The sequence below is a fragment of the Suricata suricatta genome, chromosome 6 (assembly GCF_006229205.1).
Source record: "Suricata suricatta isolate VVHF042 chromosome 6, meerkat_22Aug2017_6uvM2_HiC, whole genome shotgun sequence".
Classification (NCBI taxonomy): domain Eukaryota; kingdom Metazoa; phylum Chordata; class Mammalia; order Carnivora; family Herpestidae; genus Suricata; species Suricata suricatta.
This window is the reverse complement of record NC_043705.1, coordinates 46543593-46567922: the sequence shown is the minus strand read 5'-3', so window position 1 is coordinate 46567922 and position 24330 is coordinate 46543593. Positions and strand designations below refer to the sequence as shown.

Here is a 24330-nt window from a genome sequence, read left to right as displayed (position 1 = left end):
AATAAGGAATGCATTTGTCTGAAATTCAGTTAGCTCAGACCTCATCCCTTCAAAACTCCAGCTTAAAAAAGTTATCAACTGAACAAATATTAAAGACTACCAAAAACATACAAGATACCATAGTTCTTAAGAAGGTTTTGGTCTATAACTAGTTCTATATAAAAAGAACAATCTCAATTATTAATTATTCAAAGCCTATACACTGAATGGCTGCTGCTTACTTTAAGTGAAGTATTATTCTTCTCCAACTTTTCCTTTCCATCTCGGTCATTAGAACTCTTTCTTGTAGAGGTTGAACGTTCTCTCTCTCTTCTTTCACTGATATGGTCCCTTTCTTTTTCTCTCTTTTTATCCTTCTTATTTCTGCTATAAGAATATTGAGAATATGCCAGTTAACTTCTAAGAAATTAAAGATCTACATGTGGTTGACAAAGCAGCCTTATCTAACACTAATATATTGTAAATAAGCATACTGGTAACCTAGTCTAAGTAACATAAATGGTCTTGATAACCCACCTACTCCACCCCACGCCCCTATTAAGTTTTTAAAGACATGCCGAGGCCACCATGTGTTCACATAAAACACAATTAAGTATTCTCAATTTCATAGTTCAAGATTAATTTATCCGCTGTAATGAGATTAAAATAAAACAAAAATATAGTGGGTTTTTTACCCACTTTTCCAAAGCAAAAAAGTGAATAAACAGTTATGAAAATGAAAAAAATTAGAGGTGGCTCCCAGGAAGGCCGAATACTACTAGCAAACCTTCAAATATTCAAATTACCTACTATGCCACTGCCCTCGCAATTCACCATTAAAAGGAGACCTACTGATTCAAGATCAAAGTTAAGAGAAAACTAAATGAACAAGTTTCATCTATAAAAATAATGTACCTTTAGAATTAGAAGGGGAAAAAAAAATCAGAGCAGAGGTAATACCTTTTTTTTTTAATGTTTTATTTATTTTTGAGACACAGAGACAGAGCATGAACGCGGACGGGAAGAGAGAGAGGGAGACATAGAATCAGAAGCAGGCTCCAGGCTCTGAACTGTCAGCACAGAGCCTGATGCAGTGCTCAAACCCACAAACGTGAGATCATGACCTGAGTCGAAGTCGGAGGCTTAACTGACTGAGCCACCCAGGCGCCCCTAATACCTTCTATTTTAAAACATTAACCTTAATAGGGAATTCTAAGCTTTTTTTCTCCTAACTATGCATAATTTAAAAATAAAGACACACGTGGGACACTTGGGTGGCTCAGTCAGCTGAGTACCTGCTCCTGATTTTAGTTCCCGTCATAATTTCACAGTTCGTGAGCTGGAGCCCTGCATCAGGTTCTACGCTGGCAGTGCAGTCTGGGCGGGTTTCTCTCTCCCTCTCTCTCTCACCCACCTCTATCCCTCAAAACAAATAAATAAGCTTTAAAATATAAATAGGGGCGCCTGGGTGGCTCAGTCGGTGAAGGGGCTGGCTTCGGCTCAGGTCATGATCTCACAGTTCGTGGGTTCGAGCCCCACTTGGGGCTCTGTGCTGACAGCTCAGAGCCTGGAGCCTGTTTTGGATTCGTGTCTCCCTCTTTCTCTGACCGTCCCCTGCTCACGCTGTCTCTCTCTGTCTCTCAAAAATCAAAAATAAATAAAAGACATAAAAAAAAATTTGTTTTTTAAAATAAATAAAATAATATAAAAAATAAAAAATAAATAAAGGGGCGCCTGGGTGGTTCAGTCAGTTAAGCTTCCGGCTTCAGCTCAGGTCATAATCTCACAATTTGCGGGTTCGGGCCCCGCGTCAGGCTCTGTGCTGACAGCTAGCTCAGAGCCTGGAGCCTGCTTCAGATTCTGTGTCTCCCTCTCTCTCTGACCCTCCCCTGCTCACGCTGCCTCTCTCTGTCTCTCAAAAATAAATTAAAAACATTTAAAATTTTAAATAAAATAAATAAATAAAAATAAAGACAAAGACCAGGAAAACAAAGACACTTAAGCACAGATCTAAGTACATATTTAGTACAACAAAGGTGGCATCTCAAATCACTGAAGAAAGGATGGTCTTCTGTAAGTAAAGGTTTGGACACAACTGGATCATTCTCTCTAAGTGCTAAACCTGGATCTGTATCTCCTATCTCATTCCACAATACATAGTAAGTCCAAATGGATCAGAGACCTAAATTTCAAAAATAAAATACAGGTGCTAGAAGAAAACATAGGTGAACTTCTTTATTATCTGGGCATAAAGAAAGATTTTTAACCATAACTAAAATGTCAGGTACAATCAAAGAAATGTGTGTATCTCCACAGAATGTATCTTTCTAGATAATTCTTAAATGTCCAGGGAACAACCACATCAAACTGCATTAAATTCTTAGGACTAAATTAACCAAAGAGGCAAAAAATTTGCTAAAAGAAATGAAGACAAATAAATATCCATGTTTATGGATTAGAAGATTTAAATACTGTTAAGATGGCAACACTGTTCAGAGCCACCTACAGATTTGACGCACCCCTATCAAAATCCCATTGCTGTTGTCAGAAGAAATAGAAAACCCCATCCTAAAATTCATGGACAATCTTAAAGGACATCAAATAACCAAAACGATCTTAAAAAGAACAAAGGTTAAAGCTTCTCCCAATTTCAAAATCTACTACACAAAAGGCACAGTAACCAAGACCGTGTAGTATTATATAAGGACCGAAAATAAATACACAGAATACAGCAGAAACTCCAGAAATAAACTCCCACATATACAGTTCAAATGATTTCTGACACAGGCGCAAAAACCCATTTAATGAGAAAGGGCAATCTTTTCAACAAATGGTAACGGAAAACTGGATATCCTCCTGCATTAAGAACAAGGCTAGACCCTTATACTATATTAAAACACTAACTCAAAATTTTTTTGATTCAAAAACTTGAATCAAAGACCTAAACGTATATGCTCAAACTATAAAACTCTTCGACGAAAACCTAGGGGAAAATCTTCACGAGACCAGATTCGGCAGTGATTGCTTGGACATGAACCAGAAGCACAGGCAACAAAAGGAAAAAACAGATAAACCTGCCTTCATCAAAACTAAAAACTTTTGTGCATGTGAAAAGACAACACACAAAATAGAAATATTTGCAAATCACTTAAAGAACTCCTACAATTTAACAAAAAGCCTGGGTAGCTCAGTCAGTTAACTGTCTGACTTCAAGTCAGGTCATCATCTCACTGTTGAGGAGTTCAATCTCCTTCTCAAGCTCTGTGCTGACAGCTTAGAGCCTAAAAGCCTTCAGATTCTGTGTCTCCCCCTCTCTCTATCCTCTCCCACAGCATTCATCCTCCCTCTCAAAAAGAAATAAAACATTAAAAAATAATAACCCAATTTGAAAAAGCAAGAAGCTTGCAAAGACAGGTCTCCAAAGGTACACAGATGGTCAATTAAGCACACAAAAGATGCTCAACATCACTATTCATTAGAAAAATGCAAATCGTGGGGCGCCTGGGTGGCTCAGTTAAGCAGCTGACTTCAGCTCAGGTCATGATCTCCCAGTTTGTGGGTTCGAGCCCCACATTGGGCTGTGAGGAGCTTGCAACAGATTCTGAGTTTCCCTCTCTCTCTGCCCCTCCCCCACTCATGTTCTATGTCTCTCTCTGACTCAGTAATAAATAAAAACCAAAAAAAAATGCAAATCAAAACCACAGTGAGATGCTACTACACAATGAGATGCTACTATAGAAGGACTATAATCAGAGGCAGACAATAACAAGTGTTGGTGAGCATGTGGAGAAACTGGAGCCCTTGTACATTGCTGGTGAGAAGGTAAATTTGTGGGAAAACAGCTTGGCAGTTTCTCAACAAGGTAACAAGAGAGACCACAGAACTCAGCAATTCCAACTCCTAAACAGGTATCCCAAAGAAATGCAAATGTGTCTACACAAAAACTTGAACATGAATGTTCATAGCAGCACTACTCTTAACAGCTAAAAAAACCAGAACAATTCTAAGAAGTGCATCAACTGAAGAATGGATATGTAAAACACAGTTTCATCCACATAATGGAATATTACTCACATACGGAGAGAAGTATTGATACAAACTACAACATGAACCTTGAAAACTTTACATTTAGTCAAAAAAGCCAGATACAAAACACTACATGTACTGCATGAGTCCATACATGAAATGTCTGGACCAGGCAAATGACAGAGAGAGTTAAGTCAGACTAGTGGCTGCCAGGAGCTAGTAAGAATAAATGCTATCGAGTACAGGCTTTCTTTTCAAGTGAAAAAACCTTCTGGAATTAAGTGGCAATCATGGTTGACAATACTGCGAACCTAACTAAACTGAACTGCACATTTAAACAAGTGAATTTTATGATATGTGGGTTACTGTCAATTAAAACAACAAAAACCACAAGGTTTAAGTGGGGCTATGTGCACTCACTCCCCCCTTCCACACTATACACACTGTATGCTGTCTCTCCTGAAGGAGAAATCCTGAGACAGATGGACAGATCTGCTTAAATTTGCAAAAATTAACAAAGAAAGAATAAAAACAATCGCTCATTCAGAGAAGGTGGATAGGACGCAAGGTAGAAAAAATAGGGAAGAAGTGACTTCGTGAACATGTCTTTTTGTCTAATTTGAGTTCGTAACAGTAAAGTTTTAACTTGTACAAAGTATTAAAAAATACATTTATATGGCCCACGACTACAATATTCTATGCCTTCCATTATTCTCACCTAAAAACAATAACCCACAAGCAAATAAACAAGAGAGACCTGCTGAGAAACACGCTCCTGTTTACACTCTGGCACAAGTTTTTGTAAAGTCGTCTGTTCTATCCCTAGAAAACCACAGAAAACCAACTGGAAAACTATGACCAATTATTAAGGTGATGGATGAAAAATAAATACACAGAAATCAAGAATGTTCATTTGTACAAAACCAACCTCCAAGTAGAGGACAGAAAAGACCTCATTAACAACAAGAGTAAAAATACACATAAACACTGAAGATGCATAAAATCTGCATGAAACGAACAGTGAAGCATTCCTAAAAAACACGAAGGACTATTTAGGGGCACCTGGGTGGCTCAGTCGGGTAAGCGTCCGACTTCAGCTCAGGTCATGATCTCACAGTTCAGTTCTGGAGTTCAAGCCCCACATCAGGTTCTGTGCTGTGAGCACCAAGCCTGCCTCAGATCCTGTGTCCTCCTCTCTTTCTGCCCCTCCCTTGCTCACTCTATCCTAAAAATAAAAAAAACATTTGAAAAAAATACTAAGGATGATTTAAATAAGTAAAAAAATACACCATGTTTCTGGGTAGACTCACCATCAGAAGGCTTTATTTATTAATAAATCTACTTATAAATTTCCTCTAAGTTAATAAAGTTAATGCAACTGATCCTCACTAAAAAGGAGAATTAGAAACAATATCCCTGATGATCACCGATGCAAAAATTCTCAACAAGATACTACCAAATCAAATCCAACAATACATTAGAAGAATTATTCACCACAATCAAATGGGATTTAATCCTAAGCTGCAGTGGTGGTTCAATATCCACAATCAATGTGATAAACCACATAAATAAAGGATAAGGACCATATGATCATCTCAAAAGATACCAAAAAAGCATTTAACAAAATAACAGCATCCTTTCTTGATAAACCCCTCAAGAAAGTAGGGATAGAAGGAACATACCTCAACACCACAAAAGCCATATACCAAAGCCCCACAGCTAATACTGTCCTCAATGGGGAAAATCTGAGAGTTTCTCCCCTACGGTCAGGAACACACAGGGATGTCCACTCTCACCACTGCTGTTCAATACAGTACTCGAAGTCCTAGCCTCAGCAATCAGACAACAAAAAGAAATAAAAAGCATCCAAATCAGCAAGGAGGAAGTCAAACATTCACGCTTGACAGATGACATGATACACTATGAGAAAACCAGGAAGAGTCTGCCAAAACATTTGTAGAACTTATACATAAATTCAGCAAAGTCGCTAGAACTCGAGACACAAACTCAGCAGTGTCACAGAATATAAAATCAACATAGAGAAATGCTGCATTTCTATACACCAATAATGAAGCAGCCGAGAGAGAAATGAAGGAATCAATTCCACTTACAAATGTGCCAAAAACTTCAAGATACCTGGGAATAAAAGAGGTGAAAGATCTGTACTCTGGAAACTAAAGAATCCTTATGAAAAAAAATGAAGACGACAAAAGGAATCAAAAAATATTCCATGCTCATGGATTGGAAGAGCAAATACTGTTAAAATATATATACTACCCAAACCAATCTACACATTCAATGTAATCCCTATCAAAATAATGCCAGCATTTTTCACAGAGCTAGAACAAACAATTCTAAAATTTGTATGAAACCAGCAAAGACCTTAAATAGCCAAAGTAATGTTGAAAAAGAAAAGCAAGGGGTGCCTGGGTGACTAAGCTTCTGACTCTTGATTTGGGCTCAGGTAGTGATCTCATGGTTTGTGAGATTGAGCCCCACATTGGGCTCTGTGTTGACAACATGGAGCCTGCCTGGGATTCTCTCTCTCTAAACAAACAAACAAACAAACAAAATTTTTTAAAAAGAAAAAGAAAAACAGGGTGCCTGGGTGGTTTAGTCAGCTAAGCACCTGACTTCCGCTCAGGTCATGATCTCATAGTTCAGGAGTTCAAGCCCCGCCTCAGGCTCTGTGCTGACAGCAGAGCCTGCTTTGGATCCTCTGTCCCTCCCCGGCTTGCATTTGCTTCCTCTCTCAAAAATAAACAAACATTAAAAATTTTTAAATTTGGGAGAGAGAGAGAGAGAGAGGAGAGAGGGAGGGAGGAAAGAAGAAAGGAAAGAAGGAAGGAAGAGAAAAACAAGAAAGAGGCACCACAATTCTGGACTTAAACCTGTGTCACAAAGCTGTAATTACCAAGACAGTATGGTACCCGCATAAAAACAGACACAAAAATCAATGGAACAGAACAGAGAACTCAAAACCGGGCCCAAAATTATACGGTCAACTAATATTCAACAAAGCAAGAAAAAATATCCAATGGAAAAAAAAAAGAGTCCCTTTAACAAACAGTGCTGGGAGAACTGGACGGCAACATGCAGAAGAACAAACCTGAACAACTTTCTTATACCATACACAAAAATAAATTCAAAACGCATCAAATACCTAAATGTGAGACAGGAAACCATCGCAATCCTAGAAGAGAACGCAGGCAGCAACCTCTCTGACCTCAGCTGCAGCAAGGTCTTACTTGACAAATCTCCAGAGGCAAGGGAAACAAAAGCAAGAATGAACAAGTGGGAACTCATCAAGATACAAAGCTTCTGCACAGCAAAGGAAACCATCAATAAAACTAAAAGGCAACTAACTGACAGAAAGGGAGAAGATATTTGCAAATGAGGAAAGGGCTAGTTATTCAAAGTCTATAAAAAAACCCTTAAAACTTATCAAAGAAATTTCTCCAAAGAAGACTTACAAATGGCTAAGAGACAAACGAAAAAATGCTCAACATCATTCATCACCAAGGAAATATAAATCAGAACCACAATGAGATACCATGTCACAGCTGTCAGAATGGCTAAAATTAACAACTCAGGAAACAACAGATGCTGGCAAGGATGTGGAAAAAGGGGAACCCTCTTACACAGTTCATCGGAATGCAAACTGGTGCAGTTAGTCCAACAGTATGGAAGTTCTTCACAAAGTTAAAAATAAAGTACATGATAACCAAGCAATTGCTCTACTAAATATTTACCCAAAGGATACCAAAATGCTGATACAAATGGGTACATGCACCCCAATGTTTACAACAGCACTATCAACAATAGTCAAATTATGGAAAGAGTCCAAATGTCCATCAACTGATAAATGGCTAAAGATGTGGTATACACACAATCAGTGATTAAAATCTTGCCATTTGCAATGATGTGGATGCAGTGGAACTAGAGTATACTACACTAAGCTAGTAAGTCAGAGAAAGACAAGTACCACAGGATTTCACTTCTATGTGGAATCTAACAAAACAGATGAACATAGGGAAAGGAAAGGAAAAATAACAGAAAAGGAGGCAAACCAGGAGATTTTTTTTAAATGATTATATTTTTTAACCTTTTTTTAAAGTTTATTTATTTGGAGAGGGAGAAAGAGAGAGAGAGTGAGGGAAGGGCAGAGAGAAAGGGGGAGAGAGAGAATCCCAAGCAGGTTCCACACTGTCAGTGTGGAGTGTGACTTGGGGGCTTGAACTCACGAACTATGAGATCATGACCGGAGCTAAAATTGGATGCTTGACAAACTGAGCCACCCAGGCACCCCCATAAGAGACTCTTATTTTTTCAACTTCATATATAGTTTATTGTCAAACTGGTTTCCATGTAACACCCAGTGCTCTTCCCCACAAGTGCCCCCCTCCATGACCTTCACCCCCTTCCCCTTTCCCCCTTCAGCCCACAGTTCATTTTCAGTATTCAAGAGAAGAGACTCTTTTAAAGACAGAAAACAAACTGAGGGTAGAAAGGGAGGTGGGAGGGGATGGGCTAAATGGATGATAGCATAAGGAGGGCACATGTTGTGATGAGCACTGAGCATGTGTAAGTGATGAATCACCAAATTCTATTACTGGAACCAAAACACTACATGTTAACTAGAATTTAAATAACTGGGGGAAAAATAACAAATATGAGAGACAGAGAAAGGAAGAGAAAAAGAAATTAATCTAATGCAACTGTAATTCACATCATCACCAGACTTTACTTCCAGAACCTAAACAACAGACAACAGACAGCCTGTTACACAGGCAAGAAGGGTCAGGAAAACTCAAAAAAAGAGCAGTGGAAGTGTGAAGGAGAATCAGTCTTTTTTTTTTTTTTTTAATGTTTTATTTATTTTTGAGAGAGAGAGAGAGAGAGAGACAGAGCATGAGAGGGGGAGGGGCAGAGAGAGAAGGAGACACAGATCCGGAAGCAGGCTCGAAGCTCTGAGCTAGCTGTCAGCACAGAGCCTGACGCAGGGCTCGAATCCATGAACATGAGATCATGACCTGAGCCGAAGTCGGAGGCTTAACCGACTGAGCCACCCAGGCGCCTGGAGAATCAGTCTCACTAAATGTTTAAAAAAAAAAAAAAAAAAGATTACACAAACTAAATAATAAAAAGCACGGGGCACTAGCACATGAGTCATCAAACCACTCCAGAAAAGGCCCAGGAACAGACCCAAACACAAACAGAAACACTCAGTACCTGAAAAGGCAACATATCAAATTAGTGTTGGGAAAATTAAGTTTTTTGGGCACCTCGGAAACTCACTTGGTTAAGCGTCCAACTCTCATTTTCCACTCAGGTTATGGCCTCACAGTTCATGGATCTAGCCTAGTCCTGTGTTGAGATCAAGTCATGCATTGGGCTCTGTGCTGACAGAGTGGAGCCTGCCTGGGATTCTCTCTCTCCTCTCTGCCCTTCCCCTCGCTCACGAACACACTCTCTTTCTCAAGATACATAAGCATTACAAAAAAAAAAGAAAGAAAGAAAGAAAAGCTGAGTTTTTAAGAAATGGTACTAATCAATAGGAAAGCTTATCTGAATGCAAAATCTAAATCCATAAAAGTACAAGAAGAAACAAGTGGTGGGGGGGATTCTCTAGAAAAGACCTTTCTAACTTTAGGACTGAAAATCTCCAAGTCATGAAAGAAAACATTTGAGGGGCACCTGTCTGGCTCAGTGAGTAAAACAAGTAACTCTCAATCTCAAGGTTTTGAGTTTGAGCCCCATATTGGGGGCAGAGTTTACTTAAAAAAAAAAATGGGGGGGGAGCGCCTGGGTGGCTCAATTGGTTAAGTGTCCAACTTCGGCTCAGGTTATGATGTCAGAGCTTGTGAATTCAAGCCCCACATGGGGCTTTCTGCTGTCAGCGCAGAGCCTGCTTGAAATCTGTCTCCCTCTGTCTCTCTCTAAAAAATAAACATTTTTAAAAATAGAAAGAAGAAAAACCTTGAGAAATTATATAATCAAAAACTCTTAGAAGCACCTGAATGGATCAGTCATTTAAACATACAACTCCATGGACCTAGAGGAAGTCATGCTTAGCGAAATAAGTCAGGCAGAGAAGGACAGATACCATATGTTGTCACTCATAGGTCTAATAGGAGAAACCTAATAGGAGACCATGGGAAAAGGAAAGTGGGGGAAAAGAGTTGGGGAGAAGGAGTGAGGCAAATCACGAGAGACCTTTGAATCCTGAGAACAAACTGAGGGCTGAAGAGGGAGAGGGTTAAGGGGAAGGAGGGTGACAGTCATAGAGAGGGGCACTTGTGCAGAAGAGCCCTGGGTGTTATATGGAAACCAACTTGGTAATAAACTATTAATTAAAAAAATAAAAAATAAAAATAAAAAAACATCCAACTCTTGATTTTGGCTCAGGTCCAGATCTCACAGTTCTTGAGTTTGAGCCCCAAGTCAGGCTCTGTGCTTAAGAGTGTGGAACCTGCCTGGAATTCTCTCTGGTCTCCCTCTCTTTCTTCTCCTCCTTCACTCGTGCTTGCTCTCTCGCTCTCTCTCTCTCTCTTTCAAAATAAATAAACCTAAAAAAAAAATCAAAAACTTTTGTAAAATCAAGTCTCATTAATAATTTCTGATAACAAATGACAAACTAAGAATGATACCTGGCATCAAATCACTAAAGAATAATCTCCCTAATAGAAAGGCGTCTGGATGGCTCAGTCAGAAGAGCATGGAACTCTTGATCTCAGTAGCCAGGAGTTGAAGCCTCAGGTTGGGAGTTAAATAATAATTATAATCATCATCATCATCATCATCAATGAATACAAAAAAATGAGTCTGGAAATAAGAAAATTTTGAAAACAAAAAACAGATCCCAAAGACAAATGGCCTACATACACAAACAACTCCCAAGGAAAGGAATTACAAATGGCCTTCAAATATATAAAGAGATGGTCACCTTCGCTCTTAAATCAACTAAAATTACTAGATACTGGTACCATTTCTCATCTATTAGACAACTTTAATAACACAGTATGTTGTAACTATAGGAAAACAGGTACTCTCATACACACCAGGTATAGTGCAAAGTGCTGCCAATCTTTATGGAGGTCAAAACAGAAATATCTCTCAAAATCACAAACACACTTCATCTCTGACACAACAATACCACTTCTAGAATTTTCCCACACACCTACACAGGACAAAGTTAAGTTTAAAATTAAGAAACCCATTCCACTGCAGGCTGGTTGAAAAAACCAAGTTACTGCCACATAACAGTAGTCCATGCCGCTGTTAAAAAGAACAAAGCAACACTGTGATTCATGAAAACGTAAAGATATCCATGTAGTTGGGCAACAAAAAGCAAGGGCACAACAGTGTATATTTTGTACTATGTTTTACAAAAGAAATATGAACAAAAACTATGTATTTCCATATTGTATACCTCTACACAAAACTGGAAGGATATACAATACAAAAAAGTGAAGTCATTACTCACGGGGACTTCATAATGAGATGAAAACATCAGTAAAATTAAGATCTACTGATGTATAATTTTATGCTGCTGTGATTTCTGAAACATGCAAATGTTTATAACACATTCTCACTTAAAATATAAAATTTAAAAATGGGGGTGCTTGGGTAGCTCAATCGGTTAAGCATCCAACTCTTGATTTTGGCTCACATCATAATCTCATGGTTTGTGGGTTGGAGCCCCACGTGGGGCTCTGCTTGGGATTATCTCTCTCCCTCACTCTCTGCCCCTGCCCTGCTCTGTTCTCTTTCTCTCCCTCTCTCTCTGCCCCCTCATCCACTAGTGTTTTCTCTCAATAAACAATCCTTAAAAAAAAGAAAAATAGGGGCACCTGGATGGCTGAGTTGGTTAAGCATCCAACTTCAGCTCAGGTCATGATCTCACAGCTCATGGGTTCGACTCCTGCGTCAGGCTCTATGCTGACAGCTTGGAGCCTGGAACCTGCTTTGTATCGTGCCTCCCTCTCTCTCTCTCTCTGCCCGTCCCCTGCTTGCACTGTCTTTCTCAAAAATAAATAAAACATTAAAAAAAAAATTTTAAATAAGAATAAAAAAATAAACTTTAAAAATAGGATAAAAAAGTAAATTTTTCTCCCCCTACTTCAGTTCTTGGATTTATGCTTTCAACCTACCTCCTTGGGGATGGAGACCTAGAAGATTTCCTTTTTATGGTTTTTGATGTTCTTGGTGACCTAGAAGAACTCCTGCTCCTCCTCCTACGCCTTTCCCTGAAAGGTGAAAATATATCATTTAAAAATACAGCAATTTAAATACAGTACAATCCAAACATACAAAAGCAATAGGGTGCTTAATGCTCTCATGTGAACAGTATTCTTAAAAGGTCAGTTCAAACTCATGTCCTTTAAGAACAAGTTCTGTTATGTAATTTCAGTGTAGGTCAAATTCTGAACCATCAATTTCGTAGATATGGAAAATATGTTCTAAGGTTTCATAACTGAAAAGGTAGAAGACTTTTTTTCATCTGGTTTACTTGAACAATAATTTCCTGAATAGAAAGAATATTAATATATGTTTCTGATTCTCTCAAATAGGGCCTTCCTCAGCATCTAAAACATGTTTTATTTATCTGGATCCTCTGTCATGCTTCTAGCTCCTCGCTGCCCCACTGTGGATTCTTTCATAATAAGGTAATAGGTCCTTTTCAAGAACTAAAAGATTAAGTTGGCTTGTAAAAAGTGAACTTTCCAGATCCGAGCATTTAGAAGGTCTCTAGAAAAGTATTTACATTAATTCACTTAACAGAGAAATTGTTTTACCCTCCAACTTCCTGCCATTTTATTGCTCTATTCATTTAAAAGTGAGTGCACAAGTTGCTAAGACAGAAGCTGGGGCTTAAATATGAAATAAAAAATACTATCTTGATTAACACTGTTTAGTATTACTAAAATCTATTTTGCTAACATGTTAGCAAATGGTGCATATTCAAAATTACTTCATTGAAAACCTGGTCAAATGAGAAACAATGAATTTCAAGATGTCCAAAATTCAGGGGATGAAGTAGGGGAAAATATGTTATTACAATTAATGTGTCCAATGATCTATTTCACAAGAAGCCCTAATGGTTAATGGCCATATAGGTGAAAGAACCAAACCCCCTAGAATTCAAGTCCTGTATACCACTTCAGTAAGATGATTCTAGGCTAATGAAACATTTTGCCTACATTTTCATTATAAAATACAAAAAACTAGCTATTGCTCAGATATGGTAGACACAGATGTTATTTAAAAAAAAAAAAGCTCAGGGGCGCCTGGGTGGCTGAGCTGGTTGAGCATCCGACTTCAGCTCAGGTCATGATCTCACAGTTCGTGTGTTCTAGCTCCATGTCGGGCTCTGTGCTAAGAGCTCAGAGCCTGAAGCCTGCTTCAGATTCTATGTCTCCCTCTCTCTTTGCCCCTCCCCAACTCATGCTCTGTTTCTGTCTCAAAAGTAAACAAACATAAAAAAAAAGCTCAAGAACTTTGGAAGCACAATCAATTCCAATTCTACCTAAGGTTCCCTCCTCCATTACCCAATTTTAGTTTGAAGATGCCCCAAAACTACACTTCCTAATTAATGTGAAAATTAGAGAACAATATTCCATTCAGTCAATGCCAGGCCTTCATAGCTCAGCAGCACAAGTACAGGAGGTACTTATTTCACAGCATGAGAACGTGAGTGTATCTTACTTGTTTACACAAAATGATTCCACCCTGACCAGTTTAAGTCCTTGTTCAAGAAGCACTATGTAGGGATGCCTGGGTGGCTCAGTTGGGTGAGCATCTGACTATAGCTCAAGTCATGGTCTCATTGTCTGTGAGTTCAAACCCTGCGTCAGGCTCTGAGCTGCCAGCACAGCAGCTCAGAGCCTGGAAACTTCAGATTCTGTGTCTCTCTCTTTCTCTCTGCCTCCCCTGCTTGTGCTCCATCTCTCTCTCTAAAAAATAAATAAGCATTTTTAAAAAAAAGCACTAGGTATAGGGGGACATCTAATGACTGACATCTGGTGATAATAATAAGTGCGAAGCCTAGAAAGACATCAATCTAGAATGTCAATTAGTTGAAAAAGAAGCAGTCAGCCGTAGTTTGAAGAACTGTAGTTGGAAAGACTAACTGAAATTTTGGTTCCAACCCCTATCACCCTATATGACCAGGATCATATTACGTACTCTTGACTTTCAGTTCTTCCACCTGGAAAAGGGAGTTAGTAACTCATGCCTTGTAGCGCTGGGATGAGGATTTAGGACAATACCTGTAAAGTACCAAGTACAGTCTCTGACACATACCCAGGGTCAATAAATATTTTCTGCTTAAATATCAAATCTTTCTTTAAAACCGTAGGTTAGGGGACAACGCTGAAGATAAAAATACCAAGCACAGTATTTTTCTGGGCAGTTAAAATGTTTCCTGTTTACTCAACGATTCAGAGCACATGAGTAACAGAAAAATGCTGAAAGCTGAAACTGTTAACTCTTGGCCAAACTCCTCGGAAAGCACGGAACATTCCAAACTTCTGAACCTTTAGAAACTGATGTCAGTCAGCATTTACTATCCAGGCTTCAGTGGTTAGTTAAGAGTATATTTAAGAATGAAGGTGAACATCTGAACTTTCTTAAATGACAAGCAACTTAAAACAGCCTCTGAAAAAATAAAACATTTCAAAGTCATCAAAAAAGTAAATTCAACTGAACTTAAAAGGAATCAAAACCTTATTTTGTGTTACAAAGGGCAGTGACTAAATGATCACATAAACATGACGGAATATGTGACGATCAATAAAATCACTGTGCAGGGACACTGCAGTTGTGAGGCTCAGCTGGTATCCAGAGCAATGAGGCCAAGAATAATTCTTCAGTTTCTGGTCCAATTTGCCAAAATATGGCAGTGATCTATTTTAAGTCCCATTTGAACATACACTCTTGCTTTCAACTTGATGCTTCTGAGGCAGCTTTTAAAAGCAGGTACCAAGTACCAGTTATAGAATTCTCAATGAAATTTAGCCTCCTAAAAGGAAGAGAAAGAGCTACTGTACTTCTAATGTGAAAGTGGAGAGCAGATGGAGAATTTCCCCTAAGCTTCCATTTCTTCGTAGTTCATATGATAATAACAGTCTTCTCACAGGTTTACTGTGAAGATTAAATAAGGTAGGTCACAAAAAACTGTGCTGAGACAAAATCTGGTATATAGTAAAGCATTCAATAAATGCCTGCAATTATTTTGTGTTACCTGACCAAACACTGATATCATGAACAGCCTAAAGTTAAAAAAAAAAAAAAAAAACACCCACCAGAACAACAAAAACAGGAAATACTCATTTGTCTCCAAATATTTTCCATGCAAAACTACATTTAAAATATCCAGAAAACTGGCTAAAATATGACCTAGCTTAACACAAGTTAGGAACCTGTTTGTCAGTTACGGTATCATCTGGAGTAATGGATACAGATTTGGATAATCTTGAATCAAGGAAGGGTCTCTTTTTGCAGCTGTTACTATGGCAACCTGCTGCCACCTGGTGGCAGTGTACTTATCAATAGAGGGAACAGTCTCTAACAAAAACACAAAACCTTAAAATTGACAGATCCTTCTGTAGTTCATAAGCGTGATGATCGAGGGTTCGCGCCATTGTGTGACATGTGCCACCCTTAAACCTTGTTACCACGTTGGCACATTACCTGTCTGACGTGGGAAAAAAAACTGACAGATAAAGGAAAACCAAAATTTAAACGTCATGCACTCACTTAAAATAGAGCAGTAAAAATAAACTGTAATGACAAAAAGGATAACACTGCAAGTTTAGCAATCATTTTTGAATACTGAATTTAGCACATCATTCCAAAGAAATACAGAAGTCTGAGGAAGAAAGGAAAGAAGGAAGAAAAACTTGCCCTTGCCACCTCATCCTCCAAAAAAATAAGCAGCAGCAGCCACTGCCGCCCAGAGGGTTAAAACAGTGGATTATAAACCACAGTTAAAACTTTTCAGATAATTTTGCCCAATTATTATCTCTTCCTCCTCCCACAGGCTCAAGATTGTGGCAAGTGCTCTAAAAGAGAAATGTTCACCCCGCAATTAGAGGAAAATGTTCTCATATTATTAGACCATTTCCACTTGCATGGGATAATTTACGATTTCATTTGACCCCAGTGAAGATTTTAAGCATAATCAAACCTGCTGGAACTACGGGATCTTCTTGATGCATTGTAACTTCGGGGTGGTGTTCTGGATTTTTTATCCTTCTTTCTTTTCTCATCTGTCTCTTTGGATCTGTCTTTGTCCCGCTCCTTTTCCTTGTCCTGCTCCTTTTCCTTGTCTCGCTCCTTGTCGTGCTCTTTGTCCCGCTCTCTCTCTCTCTCTTTTTCCTTGTCTTTATCCCGGTCCTTTTCCCGGTCTTTATCTTTGTTTTTACCCCGTTCTTTTTCTTTTTCACGATCCTTCTCCCTGTCTCTCTCTTTTTCCCTTTCCTTTTCTCTATCTTTTTCTTTCACTCTTTCCTTTTCCTTGATCTTTTCTCGCGTGTCTTTTCTCTTGTCCCTTTAAAAACAAAAATAAATAAATAAATACATTCACAACTAATATTATTCTACTCCCCAAAAAGGACCTCCCTTTCTGTCTTCAACAGTTATCAACACAAGACAACTTATACTAGCTTACAACACATCACATAATAATTTCTATATAACCCAGGTGCACATGAAGCTGCTAAATGAAACAATTATTAGGCTCAATTAAGTATTTTAGAAACCTCAAGAGTCATTCTGATCATCATTAAATCCAAATCAATGGCAATCAGTATTAATCACTATTAAAACAAACAGAAAAAGTTTCATGTCTCTGATTAAAAGCCTAAATAAACCACAGTAATTTTTTAACAAATGAAGCCTTGAAAAAAATTACCACTAACATCCCTCAAAACTCACCGTGAACGTGAACGACTCCTTGACTTCCGTCTCTCCCTTGATTTAGAGCGTTTTTTATGTGGGCTTTTAGATCTACGTCTGTCTTTTTGTCTTGAACGTGATCTATTATGGGATCTACTCCTAAAGAAAAACAAGTTGTTGTAATGTCAAACTTACCCTTAGAATTTGTTTTTAAAAATTAAAGATATCTTCCAGGTAAGAAAAATTTTAAACTGATCCCAATAGTATTTATCAGTATTTTAAAATTCTCTATTATGAAATGCTTCAGATAATTTGAAATAAATTATTTACTGGCAACTTTACCAAAGAGTTCATTATCCACAACACAAAGACAGAGAAAGAATTTAAGTTCTCCCCTATCAGACTAAAGCTGGTATATCCAAGTGTGGCTTTTCCTTTGCTAATCATTATATACCAACTATTACAGGACTGCTCTCACAGAACAAGTTTTATAGCACAAATTGGAACAGGACTGCTTGTTGTTCTGGTCTGACAAGAAATATAGTGGTTGTATGCCTGAACAGTTTCTCTAACTGGCTGTGTGAGGTCTGTTGTAACATATATTAAGAATGTATTAAGGATGCACAGTACTAATTATGCTACTAGTGCGACAGGAAAATAAACATCATTCATGAGTTAAAGCTATATATAATTAAATGTTGGATTCGCAAGACCTTGATTTTATAACCATACAAACACAGCTATTAGGGGCGCCTGGGTGGGTCAGTCATTAAGCTTCCAACTTTGGCTCAAGTCATAATCTCACTGTTTGTGGGTTCAAGTCCCGCGTCATGCTGTGTGCTGACAGCTCAGAGCCTGGAGCCTGCTTCTGATTCTGTGTCTCCCTCTCTCTCTGCCCCTTCTTTGCTTGTGCTGTCTCTCTCTCTCTCTCAAAAACTAAAAAAATACATACATACAGCTATTAGAAGAAACCTTTATTAAACTAGAATTCTTGCAGGAAAAATAACTTACTCCAATTCTGAAATTCTCTAGGCCCCTTCTTCCCACTGAAATATTGCTTATATAATGTGATTTTTTTCGTAATGAGGTATCTTAGTAACTGTATGAAAACGTAACAAAACTGAATGCACACAACTTAAATAACAAAGTTATGAGACTCACCAGCTCAGGAGTGAACCAATGGGGCTCTGACACTCGGCTGTGCCACACACTAGCTGTGAGAACTGTGGCTAGTCACTTACCCTCTCTAAGCCTAGTTTCTTCGTCTATCAAGTTGGAGTCAGAATCATACCCACATCACCTAAGGGCTGTCACAAGGACTGAATCAGATGATACATGAAAGACTGCCTAGCAGTCTCTGGCACAGAGTAAACGCTTAAGAATCTGAACGTTCAATAACATCACTATTAATAATTAGCATATATGAAAATTTTCTATCTTTATATAGTCCAAGGAGATCATATGAACTTCCATAAGTATGCTTTATACAATTAAAATTCATCTTGATAGTCATGTTTTCATGAATTAAAAAACAAAGATCTATGAGAGAAATACATACAGTTAAATGCTTATGATACGCTAAAAAAACAAAAATCTCCAATTTCCAATAATTAAATCTTATTTTTTAAACACATTTTTCAGTTAGTTAAAATTTGTTTTCTAATAGCTAATTCTCAACTGAATCACTCACTCATCTCTTATATTGCTTTAAAATTATACATTCATCTTCATACCACATTTTTAACACAATTGTAGACATCTTCATTACTAATAAATTAAGAGACAAGGGTCAAGTACTAGGTATTAAGGCAAAACTGCTTTCTTTTTTTTTTTTTAATTTTTTTAAATGTTTTATTTATTTTTGATACAGAGAGAGGCAGAGCATGAGAGGGGGAGGGGCAGAGAGAGAAGGAGACACAGAACTGGAAACAGGCTCCAGGCTCTGAGCTAAGCTGTCAGCACAGAGCCTGACGCAGGGCTCGAACCCACAAACGTGAGATCTGATCTGAGCCGAAGTCGGAAGCCTAACCGACTGAGCCACCCAGGCGCCCCAAACTGCTTTCTTTTTTAATCCATTTATAGAAATACACATAACGCTAATGTTTATAAGGCCTTTGCTTCTAGGTACTTAATAGATACTCTTAACATGTCTGTTCTAGTTAATCTTACTGAAAATAGACATAGGAATTGTTTTCCTCAAACACTGCTTTCCAACCTTAATTAAGCAAAGAAACACCTTTTAAAAAATTAAGGGTAGCCTTAATAAGTAAAATTAATTTAAAAAACACTGATCACTTGGCTTCCCACCTTACTCTGTGGGTCCTCAGAGTTTCAAGGTCCCAAGAGTAACTACTGTATTTTAATTTTGACATGAAGTACTTTCAAGTCCTATCACCACTAGGTGCCCCGGACGAGTTCTGACTTGAACACTAAAAGCTTCAAGTCAAAAGCAAATCTAATCCAACTAAAGAGAAAGACTTGAGTTACTATTAGATCTCATTTTAGCATAAGGTCAAAACTGCATTTATAAATTAAACTGTTTAAATACAGGGCAACTTACCATTATGTCTCATCAAAGTTCAACTCTAAGTCCACTGTTTCCCATTAAAATAGCAAAAAATGTCTCAGCGTTCCCATGCTGGTCTGTCAAGGTTACTCAACTTTAAAATATAATAATTACAGTACCACCTACCTTTTCTAACTCTGTCCTTTGGAAAAAAAAAAACACATATAAAAATTTTAACAAAGTGGAAACACATCTACCCAGTCCTAACCAAGGTCAAAGTGACAAGAAACTCCTTCCTACCTCCTATTATAGAAAGGGAAAGAACAGGGAAAGGATTGGAGGGGGAGGGCAGGGGGGGAGGGAAGGAGGGGAGGGAGGCTCTAGAAACATCTGAGAATGCTGAGAGAGTAGAAGACAGTGGGCCTTCAAGAGCAAAGGCTCCTAAAACTCACACTCCCGCTATTAAGTCTAGTGGGGGAGAGCCAGGGCTGGGGTTGGCATCAAATCCAACTAGCAGGGGAGGGGAAGCCAAGAAATGCTTGCCATCCTGCTCCTCCCCTATAAGAGAAGTGGTAACAGGAGTAGGGTCCTCCATATCAAGATCCAGAAGTCAAATGTTTTAGTAAGGGATTTTTCCCCCTTAAACAGAACCTATCTTCTCTTCTATTTCTTTATGAGGTCAATAAAGGCCACAAGTGTTTCTACATATATAAAAATAGTACAAATTTACAAAATAAATATATGAGTGCTATGTATATATGTGCATATATATGTCAAGAACAAGTAATTTCTGGGGCACCTGAAATTACCCAGTAATTCAGAGTGGTTCAGTAGGTTAAGCATCCAACTTCGGCTCAGGTCATAATCTCATGGCTGGTGGGTTCAAGCCCTGTGTCGGGCTCTGTGCTGACAGCTCAGACCCTAGAGCCTGCTTCAGATTCTGTGTCTCCCTCTCTCTCTGCCCCTCCCCCACTCACACTCTTTCTCTCTCTCAAAAATAAACAAACACTTAAAAAAAGGTTTTGTTAAAAAAAAATAATTTCTAATGCCATGTAGTTAGACATACAGGAAAGCATTCTCATGAACTAAGAATAATTAACAAATTATTTTCATTTTAAATATTTCATAAATTTCATTTTAGATTGAATAATCCTCCCACTACCCCTTGGAAAGGGATAACACTCAAATATATCTAAAAAGATAATGATAAGCAGCTTAAAGCACAGTTAAATAATATGCTCCAACAGATCAATCTTCACAGATCTTGTCAAGGAAACAAATGTTCATCAAATTTTGTTCTTTTCTAACCTTAGAAAACCACAAAGGTACTGGATTTGAAGCCAGCTTTTGCAATCAACACAAAATGAGACTTAGTCATGGGTCTCTTTTTCTCCTCAGAAAAAAAGTAACTACTCTTCAGCTCAATTCTGTATTGCTTCACATCCTGTGCACCTGCAGAAATATCCGTGACCTAGTACCACTTTTTCAGCACCGCCTTCCTTCTCCAAGTCTGGCTTGTGCTGCACTGCCTTATTCCTTGTACATGAAACAACTTCCTTCGCTTGGATCTGGAACTTGCCTTACTGGAAGACCTTGGAGGGAGACAGTCAAACCGTATCCCAAAAAAGAGTTTACAAACTAAGAATAATAGAAAAGTATATATGAGTAAACAGCTAAAATAGTTCACTCGAGTCAAACAAAGAACATCCTATTTTTTTCTATTTCACTGCTTCAATCTCCTTGGTAGCATAGAAAAACAGACTAAAATGAACTTGCTAATGAGGTTCAACATACAACATACTGGTTACCTTTTTTCCCCTCCCCTCGAACCCTCCTCCTCCAATACCACCACATACCCAGCACACACACTCATACACTTTCCTCTACCCCTTCTCTTTAGACTGAAGTATGTGTGCACATGTAACACGTAATTAGGATCCACTATATATACAGTTTAACATTTCTATAACACCACCTTCCGTATCTTAAAGGAAACAATAAAACTTATCACTTCAGCCATGATTCCTTAGGGCACTTCCGATTAAGATGGCTATCGCAAGTCTACATTTTGAGGTCCACTCCAGACTAAATACAACAGAACAGATTTTTTTTAATAAAGAAAAATTACAATGATAGAACTGCAATCAAAAGTAAGATAAATAGGGACCCTTGGGTAGCTCAGTCAGTTAAGCATCCAACTCTTGATTTTGGCTCAGGTCATGATCTCACAGTTGTGGGATCAAGCCCCTCTTTGGGCTCTTCACTGACAGCACAGGCCCTGTTGGGACTCTCTCTCTCTACCCATCCCTGCTCACACACACACTCTCTCTCTCTCAAAATAAAGAAACATAAAAAAAAAAAAAAAAAGTAGGATAAATAAAAAAAGAAACAGAGCTGAAGCATAACAGATGGAGCTATAGCTGCCAAGTTACTCCTGTGTTTCAGGTCCCAAAGTGGGTGCAGAAGGTTCTCATCAATGATACCAAAGACTTGTGAAGCACCACATTTGACTCATGGGACTAGAGATAGGTAACTACTGGAAACCAAGATCTGAGGTTCTATACCTCAAGCCGTGAGGAGACTAGGGATTGGGTGGAGTTTCCTTTTCTCAATAAGAATGAAAACTTTCTGCCAGATCTGTATGAAGTTTATTCTTAGAAAATCCAGGATGAGAGCACCTTGCAATTAGAGCACTTTGCAATAGAAAACCAAATTCTAAAACTGAAAATTACTTGAGAATAAAAATTATACACTGATTAGATAAAATGTCATTCTTAACTACAGTATTATAATTAAAGCAACATTTAATGGTAACCGTAATTCCTGGTGAACTCAGCTCATTTCTAAATTCTGATATTTAAACGAAAATTCAGAAAATCTTAACTTTTTAAAATACGAGACAACAAAACTTTAAAAGGTGACAGCAGAAGTTCTCACCTGTGTTTCGACTGTGATCTTTTTCGTCTAGAATGGGATTTTGAACTAGACCTGGATTTTGAACGAGTGTGGGAACGAGATCGACCGCCTTTTCTTTCATTGCTCTTTCCAGACTCTGAGAGGAAAAAACCACTTTGCAGTGTAAGCTCAGAACAATTAAAGATCCCAGTTAATAATCAGGCACAAGTGGAATGTACCACATATAGTGCAAGGGGCCTACTCTCTGTACATCCTCCTCCTGTGCAATTATCCTTCAGAAACATCCAAGAAAGTCATTGCATAAACTCGTTGAGTGCAGCCATCCTGCAGCAGTACATATAAACCAGATGATTATAAACAGCTGTTCGTAGTATTTTGTTGCTGCCATAATGTACGATTATAACATGTCTGTAATTCCTAGGACAGTGACTGTATATCTTCTTTCCATTTATTTTGCTAGAGTGAAGCTTAAATTCTGACTGCTAATTTAGAAAATGTGCTCAACTGTAAACCACCTACACATTTTTAGATTGGATTTTTAACTTTTAGTAAAAGCAACACAAAGTCTCAGCAGGTGTGTCTTTTGATCTTGCTAAAATAGTCTCTGTATCTTTCCTGAATCATGGGCTCTCTTTCCTATTTTTAAAACTAAAACTTTGCAGGAAAGTGAATCTTCTTGATTAGAACATTTTAAGTATATTTATTCTTGTTTTTACCTTCACAATAACATTTATACCTTGCTTTAAGCAAATTAGTTTAAGTACTAATTGTGCTATGAAAATATCAAGAACTGATTAACTCAAGCTAATGTGCCTCAATTCAGCATCAAGGGAAAACACATTTCTGCTAAGCAGTTCTTTGACCTTAGACACTAGTAAGTCACTTACTCTTTCTTGAGTTTCAGTCTTCTTGTAAACTGAAGGGACTAACCAAGATAGTTTCTAAAATTCCTTCCAGTTCTACGATTCTCTGATCTTAAGTGTGACCTATGTAACAACGCTATTGCCTTACCTGGTTCAATGGCTGCTGAGATAAATGACTGAGCCTCTCGTACTCGCTTCATTACTTCTTCTAACTCCTTAGCTGCAGCCTGAGGTGTCATCTCAGGGGGTTTTACTATTGCATTGTTGGAGTGATTAATTCTAAATTAAAAATATTAGCATATCACAAATACACACCATATTTTACAAAACATGAAACAAGTGTTTATATGATACGAAGATTTATACATGTGAAGACATCTTGAAAGCATACTAATATAGCTAAATACGGAGTAATCAAAACCATGATGCTTCTCATTACCACCCATCCTTACCTCTTGCTAACCAAGTCAAAAGCAAGGAAAAAAAGAAAGAAAAACTGAACCTTGATTTCAGTAACAACTTGAATATACCAGGGTAAGTGCTTTCCTACACATAAAATTATAATAAATCAAAACGTCGACACCAATATTAAAATGAATCATTTCCCGTCTTACAAGATTGTGTTGTTAGCTCTGCGACCTGGGAGGCTGAAGGGGAAGCTGTATGTTATGCACACAATTTGAATCACCGTGGACCACGGGGGAGTCAGCTATAGCTTCGAATGTGGGAGGCACCTGGTAAAACTCTTCCCTAGTAGGTTACAGTGGTTTCTCTGATGCACATAAATGAATTTGGTGAGTCTTGCTTTACCCTTTCACACTGAGAAGACATTCACTAAAAAGAGATGTGTATCCTTTCACAGCTGAATCGTGATCAAGCTGTTTAACTACGGCAATTACCTACAAAGTTCAGCTAAAACTACTGCCTCAATGATCTGCCTGAAATAGAATTTCTAGTCTTGAACATGTAAAGTCTACAACAATTTTTCCTTTTGCAAACAAGGATATAAGAAAATATTAAAACTTAAAGTGTATGATTTAAAACATTTCTAAGTATTTAATATTATTTTCTTCCTGGGATTTTGGATTTACTAAAATTTTTATTACTGTCTTGCTCTAACTTCAATTCCTATGTTAAATC

The 24330-nt window shown here is 38.0% G+C and overlaps 1 protein-coding gene and 1 non-coding gene across 7 annotated transcripts in view; one reads left to right on the top strand and one right to left on the bottom strand.

Annotated features, from left to right (window-relative positions):
- Window positions 1-24330, bottom strand: part of SREK1 (splicing regulatory glutamic acid and lysine rich protein 1) — a 51824-nt gene that overhangs the window by 5410 nt on the left and 22084 nt on the right. For 3 of the 6 annotated variants that reach the window (XM_029942354.1, XM_029942358.1, XM_029942359.1), the window contains 6 exons: window positions 23339-23469; window positions 22349-22463; window positions 16945-17064; window positions 16196-16558; window positions 12159-12254; window positions 222-366 (listed from right to left, as the gene is read on the bottom strand). In XM_029942354.1, coding sequence (XP_029798214.1) covers window positions 222-366; window positions 12159-12254; window positions 16196-16558; window positions 16945-17064; window positions 22349-22463; window positions 23339-23469 — 970 coding nt within the window. Of the gene's footprint in view, window positions 1-221; window positions 367-10685; window positions 10760-12158; window positions 12255-16195; window positions 16559-16944; window positions 17065-22348; window positions 22464-23338; window positions 23470-24330 lie in introns of those variants that run through there. The other 3 variants (XM_029942355.1, XM_029942357.1, XM_029942356.1) reach the window with 3 other exon arrangements.
- On the top strand, window positions 15606-15709 carry LOC115295118. The gene has a single exon (XR_003910342.1). It is a non-coding gene; the product is annotated as a small nucleolar RNA U13 (small nucleolar RNA).